Consider the following 6621-nt stretch of genomic DNA (forward strand, 5'->3'; position numbering starts at 1 on the left):
TGGGTGGAGGAGGGAGCCTTTTCCCCTCCATTTTTCATAAAGTTTGGAGCAATGAAATTAATCAAAAGAAGGCTCAAAGAAAGTGTGTCTTTGCACAGTAGATCGGATACCGTGGAAAATTTCCACTAACAGAAGCAGGTGTGGTTTTCACCAATTTTTCCCCTTCTGCTGCAGCTTCCTCTACACCCTGAGGAGGGGGGGGTAACCCTGTCTCTCCAGGAATCATGTTTGGGGGGGGCATTTTAGGCTGCAGGGGGACAGGATAGGCAAGTCCTGCTCTACAGACAGAAGTCTCTTCCACAAAGGGAGGGTTCCAAGCCACTATGGAGAAGTTTGCTGCCCTTGGGACATTGATGAGACAGCCATTTGCCTAGATTATATTATTTATTTACATTGTATATAGTCTGTCTTTCTCACTGAGACTCAAGGCGGATTACACAGTGTAAGTCAACACCATCAACAGCAGGGACATTCATAAATAGTGCAATAGGGTACACAAATGCAAAATTTGTACAGATTTGAAAGCAAGCTGAAATCTGATAGAGTTGAAAGAGAGCAGAAGCAATTCTAAACCTGACATATTATACAATGCAGGAACTGCCCAGTGGGATCAACAGACAGTCTGTAGTCTCATTCCCAGTGCATCTCTTTGAAAGCACTTCCTTATAGCCAAGCTTGTTCGAGGGGATACACTGTTCTCTTCGAATACATAGTGTGTGGAAGAAGGCAAAGCGGCCCTCGTGCTGCACGAAGGCACAAGACTAGATTTAAATGGGCTTGAGGTAACAGGAGGGTAGATAGGAGAGAAGCTCCCTAGTGGTGAGTGTAGTTTGACGCTGGAACCAATTATTGGGGGTTGAAGGGGAGAAACCCTCAAGCAGATAGTTGGTCGACTATTTTATCAGAGTTTCTCAAGCTGATTTCCTGTCATGCGTCAGACTAGATGGCCTATAAGGCACCTTCCAATCATATCATTACACCCAAAGAAAGATACATATTTTTTTAAACTTGTAAATGAGATAATGTTGAGGATATCTGCAATTATATGAAGAGCAGAATAACAAGAGAACTCGTAGGGAGGCACAATAGGCGATTGACTTATCTGCAGTCAGATAGAGAGACACTTCGGTAATGTATAAAGGCCACATGGAATGTGGTTTGTGCTGTCAGGGTTCATCCTCTTCTGTTCTTTAACAGTCAGGTGCTGGGTTGCAGATACAAGAAATTGATTTAAATGATTCCCTGTTTTGAACGGAAGAGTTCTTTTGTGTTATAAGTAGTATTGCTGTGAACAATGAACGAAAAAGGGCGTCTTTAAAGAGAGGGAGTATATTGTGGCTGTTAACCAAGTGGAGGCTCCCCGTACAGAGGAAGCTGTCTTTCTCTAAGTACCCGGCATTGGGGATGAATGGGGGCTTCCTTTGTCTTTGCACTCCTATAAGCTGTCTAGAGGTGTCGTTCAGGCCGCTGTTGGAAATGGGATAGCCATGCTCTGATCCAGCAGCCTCCTTGTTGTTCCGTGGCGCATGCTACCAGTTTAGCAAAATCAGTTGGGAGGAATTTCTAAATTACATTTCTAAACTCTGTCATTTTCCAGAATTCAGAAGATTCCTCGTCTGTTGGTGGGAGCCGCAGATGGTTATCTGTACATGTACAATCTGGATCCCCAGGAAGGAGGCGAATGCACCCTGATGAAACAGCACAAGTAAGCTTCCCCAGGTCCCTTGTGAGATGCTTTCGTTTTGCATTCAAGCTGTTTGGGGGTTGCTTGTCTTGGAGCTGATCTCCAGGAATGATTGGAATTGGAAGTGCCTTTTAAGGACAAGGCAGAGCTCAAAAGCAAATGTGTAGTGAGTTTTAGCTGCAGCCTCGTGCACGTTTACCTATTAGCAAGTCTTTTTGAACTTACTTTTAGTAAGTTTGCACTGAGTCAGGCTTATACAGATATGAGTCGCCCTGTACAGAAGGAAGAGAGCATTGTCCGATCTCGTAACTTGAGTCGGGAGATCAGGTGCTCCTCCCCTGAACTTCAGGGCTCCTTCCCCATTGTTTCTTGTGTTCAAATCTCCTTTTCTTTTCAGAGCCAACCAAGGTTGAGCGTGACAGCTATGATTTCCTGAGTTATGCGTTAGCTCCAAATCAGAGCTTTCTCATCTGCTTCTGATCAGGGCTGGACACTGCAGTTTGCTGTTCTGTTGCAGTGTGGCTAGCTCATAAAGCACGAGGCAGGGCATTGTACACAGAGGCTGTTCCCAGTGAATTCATTGAGGGTTCAAGCAGTATTATCTTAAATGGATCAGAAGTGGGAGCGGCCTCTACAAATCAGTGGCTGTGGGTGTTGGATGCACGCAGTGTATTCTGCTGCTTGACTTTGCAAACAGCCAAGGGATGCTAACGTAGTGGTAACATGCTTAATACTGACTCCATTGGTAACACTATTTTGTTCGGCTCTTCCCATAGGCTGGATGGCAGCATGGAGCCAGCCAATGAGATTTTAGAATCTGCGTCACATGACCGGCCACTAGTAGCGCAGACTTTCAGTACTGCTGTGAATAAAGGTACTTATGTGCCTTCTTCCCCTACGAGACATGGTAAGAGTTAAGCCAGAGCTACTGAGCGATGTGGGCAGGCATCTGTGAAAGAAAGGTCCCAAGAGATGACCTCTGAGTGGCATGGTCTGCCTTGATTGAGAGCTTTTAAATCTTCTGCTTTGGAGTACTTATATTTGGAGGGAAGATCTGGTAATAGCGACTGATGCCTGGTTTACACTTTGAGGGGAAAGGGGTAGGAATGAAGTGGGAAAACAGACTGCACCACTGAAGGCTTTGGAGCAGTCCAAAATGTGGTACTCTGACTACAGTCTGAAATGGCCCTCTCAACTCTCTGCCACTCCATTGCCCTGCATGTGTGAACCAGGCTGGGGTGCAGAACAAACAGAAGAGGCCAAAGGTCCAGCGCCCTGTTTCTTGTAGCAAGCACCCAAATTCTCCCTCCCCCACCAGCAAACCGTGAAGGTGATAGCTCCTCTACCCCACCAACTGGCATTCAGTGCCACGCTGCCTTTGAAGCTGGTGATCCGGTGTAGCCCTTACGGCTAGTAGCCACCTGCCCTACCTGATAGTCCACCTTCCACTTTCTGTATTAGTAGCTATTGCTGTATTCTTTGGCAGTGAATTCTGTAAGCTAATACTTTCACACAATGCATAACTTCAGATTGTCCTGAATTTACTACCAATCCACTTGATCAGATGCCTTGAGTTCTAGTGTAACACTGTGCTCTGCCAGCAGCTTGCTTTTCTGCCTGTTTCCTGGTACTCAGAATAGTCTTCTAATTTTCTGTGTGTAAGGTATTTCGAAAGCTTTCTTTTCATTTCTTTTTTTCTTAATATACCGCGGGTAAGCATTCAGGTGTGCAACCCCCTGTCTATGGTCTGCTGGCGCCATTGCAGGAAGTGTGTTCCTCATTGATTTCTCTGCATGTGTCAGTTGGACCTAAGACAGGAGGCTCAGTTCAGATATACTCCCGAAGGCACTTTCTCATCCCGTCTTGCTTTTTTTCTGTTTCTTTAGCCTACACTGAGGACCTAGGTGCAGTTGGTGGCGCTTGCCTTGAAGACGACACCAATGCCCTGCGATTGGACGAAGACAGTGAGCACCCACCAATGATTCTTCGGACGGACTGAGCTCAGACGCGCTCCTGAGGCAGGGAATGCCGGCCCAGCCTTTTTGGAGGACACTTGTGTCTGTGCTGCTACAAACTTGAGAGAGATGGAGAGAGGATGACAGACTCTTAAATAGTTGGACGGCAACGAAAATAACCCATTCTAGCTGTAATTTTGATTCAATGCCATTAGGAGAAGGGTGGGGTGGAAAAGATATGGTTTCACTTTGGTAGCTTTAAAAGCCTGCTTTATCCTTTAGGTGTGAGGATATATCTTTATCTCTCTCTCTCTATTTTTTTGCTGTTCCTGTTGCCAAAACCTGCCGTTTGCGCGGTCTGTGGCACTCCCTAGCTTTGCATGCCTTCTTGTGCCAAGCGAGCAGATTCACTTTATACCAAAAGTTTTCAGTTTTTTTAAAATAAATAAATACATGTTCATAACACTTGGCCACTCATCAGGAAGCAGGGAGGTTTTGGTTCTGGATTCTCCGGCTTGTTCTGCTCAGACATACAGGTCTTCATGCATGGGCTTGCAGGCACACCTGGTGACTGAATGCAACCTTTAGGACTCCCCCCCCCTCCTTTGGGTTCTCTCTTGCTGCTGCCACCCCTCCCTCACAACCTCTTTCCAGCTCCCCATCCTTTCTTCCTGGACCACTTTGTTAATTAAACCTCCTTCTGAATGTTGCCTTGCTTGTGGAACTTGTTGTGTTCTCCAAAAGGGGGAGAGGCCTCTGCTCCAGACGTCGTGGCTGCTTTTTCCCTAAGGAGGTGACATGGAGAGAACTGCTTTGCAGAGGAACTGGGGGTGGAGCCTGCTCTTTGTCAGTCGTGTTGACTTTACTACATATCAGAAAGTAGAGCCAAGGTGTCAAGCATTAAAGATCTCGCGTTACTAACCCTGAAAGCATGCTCCTCAGCCTCTTGCCTGACCAATACCATCTGCCCACTTTGAAGCTTGCTTTAATACTTCCAAAGCTAGTCATCCTTCTTGCTAACAACTTGATGGCGCTCCCTTCAGAATATGTAGGTCCTGCACTCAGGTTTTGCAGCTGAGCATACTCTTACGTAGGTGATAGAGAAACACAGGGCCGCTGCTGCTGGAAAGGGCAGCCGTCTATCGTGGGCCCCCAAGTAATGTGTAGTGAAACCAACCTGGAATCCTGAATGGGGTGTGTTTCTCCCCTCCGCATCACATCATTGGCTGTTGCTAAGATGAGCAAGGAAATGCAGAATGGGTTAAGGCAGGGCAAAGTTCTTTTTCTAAACAGTGCATAATGAGGATGGAGACCTGCTGTTCCCGGGGTGAGGGGTGGGGTGCAGCCCCACATTTCTCATGGCACGCTTCTCCACCCTTGGTCACGGGACAGGCATTCTCCCTTGGCATTCTGGGTGCTGGGCTGAGCCCCCACACACCCTTGTATCCCAGTTTTGACCAATGTGTCCCCTTACCATCTCTTGTACCATCTCTTCTGAGGTCTCTGTGGCATGTTGCGTGACCTCAACAGCTTGTGTGGCAGTTCTTGATGTCACAGAAGGGGCTGATCCTGTTCCGGAACTGCCTGGACTCTGGTAAAGAGTGACCAAAGTTGGGCAAAACTGTTACCTGCTTTTATGGAGCTGTAATGTGCCTTGGGGGGGTGGGGGTTGTTTTTTTTTAACCTTTTAGATCTGTTTCGTTGAGCAAAACCAATGATGTGTATACCCTTTCAAGTGTGAACCTCTTGTTTTCTTAGATTGTTAGCCACCTTTTTTTCAATTAAATTATTACTCAATCTCCCTTTTTGTGGCATTCTCTCCTCCCCCAAAGAGAGAAAACAAACAACCCTTCCAACAAAGTTAAAAAAGGATTGCCTTCTAAACCAAGGGAAATGGATGAGCCTCAGGAGAAAAATAGTAGAGTCCAGTAGCACCTTTAAGACTAACCAGCTTTATTGTAGCATATGCTTTTGAGAACCACAGCTCTCTTGTCAGATGCAACTTTATTGTAGCGTAAGCTTTCGAGACCCACAGCTCTCTTGGTCAGATGCATCTGATGATGCATCTAACCAAGAGAGCTGTGGTTCTCGAAAGCTTACGCTACAATAAAGTTGGTTAGTCTGAACGGTGCTACTGGACTCTTTACTATTTTGCGACTACACACTAACATGGCTAACTCCTCTGGATCAGGAGAAAAAGACATTCTCCTTATAAGTGCAGATTGTGTTGGGGAGGGGTGTTGAAGTGTGTTCCGGGGAGCTCTGGAAGCTTCTTGGAGGTTCTCCAGTAGGGGGATCATTAATTGGGGGGAGGGGGCAGCTTCCCTGAGCTGTATTCTGTGCTTTTAAGATGCAGAAACCTCATCTCCAGGGAAGCTGCATGCTACTGCCCTGCTGATGAACAGGGGCCCACTGAGTGCATTGTGAGGAATGATGGCTCTCTCTGTCTCCGCACCGTCCCAGAGTACAGCTCCTTGTTGTTCATTTTGCAGCCACTAGGTGGTGAACCTCCCTTAGCTTTGTGCATTTGGTGGGGGGGGGAGTGGACAAAAGGCAGCCAAATAAATCCAGCCACCTGTGAAGAATAGATTCTAAGGAAAGACGGTCATGGAAAGGAAGGCAGAGAGCAAGTGGAGGCAGTGTGGACAAGGAGATTTTGCCCAAAGTACTGGTGAGAGACAACGTTGGGGGAGGGGAGTACTGAAACTGGGTGAGGTCAACAAACAGCTTTGCCCCCTAGGCCATTGTCTCGGAAGGCGCATCATAAGGAACTCGCCCCTTCACCACTATTTATGTGGTGCATCTTTTTTATCCTGCCATTCTGCAAAGGAGCTTGTGTGTGCATTATGTGCCGTCAAGTTGCCTCCAACCTATAGCGACCCTATGAATGAAAAGACCACCAAAACGTCCTATCATTAACAGACTTGCTCAGATTTTGCAGACTGAAGGACGTGGCTTCCTTTATTGAGTCAAGCCATCTCG

The 6621-nt window shown here is 46.8% G+C and overlaps 1 protein-coding gene across 2 annotated transcripts in view; it reads left to right on the forward strand.

Moving 5' to 3' along the window:
* WIPI2 (WD repeat domain, phosphoinositide interacting 2) overlaps nt 1-5441 on the forward strand; it is a 32474-nt gene extending 27033 nt beyond the window's left edge. The window contains exons 10-12 of one of the 2 annotated variants that reach the window (XM_054995048.1): nt 1598-1705; nt 2461-2591; nt 3571-5441. In XM_054995048.1, coding sequence (XP_054851023.1) covers nt 1598-1705; nt 2461-2591; nt 3571-3683 — 352 coding nt within the window. In that variant the 3' untranslated portion in view covers nt 3684-5441. The remainder of the gene's footprint in view (nt 1-1597; nt 1706-2460; nt 2592-3570) is intronic. The other variant, XM_054995049.1, reaches the window with a different exon arrangement.
* Nucleotides 5442-6621: the final 1180 nt, after the last annotated feature.

The sequence above is a fragment of the Eublepharis macularius genome, chromosome 12, assembly GCF_028583425.1.
Source record: "Eublepharis macularius isolate TG4126 chromosome 12, MPM_Emac_v1.0, whole genome shotgun sequence".
Lineage (NCBI taxonomy): Eukaryota > Metazoa > Chordata > Lepidosauria > Squamata > Eublepharidae > Eublepharis > Eublepharis macularius.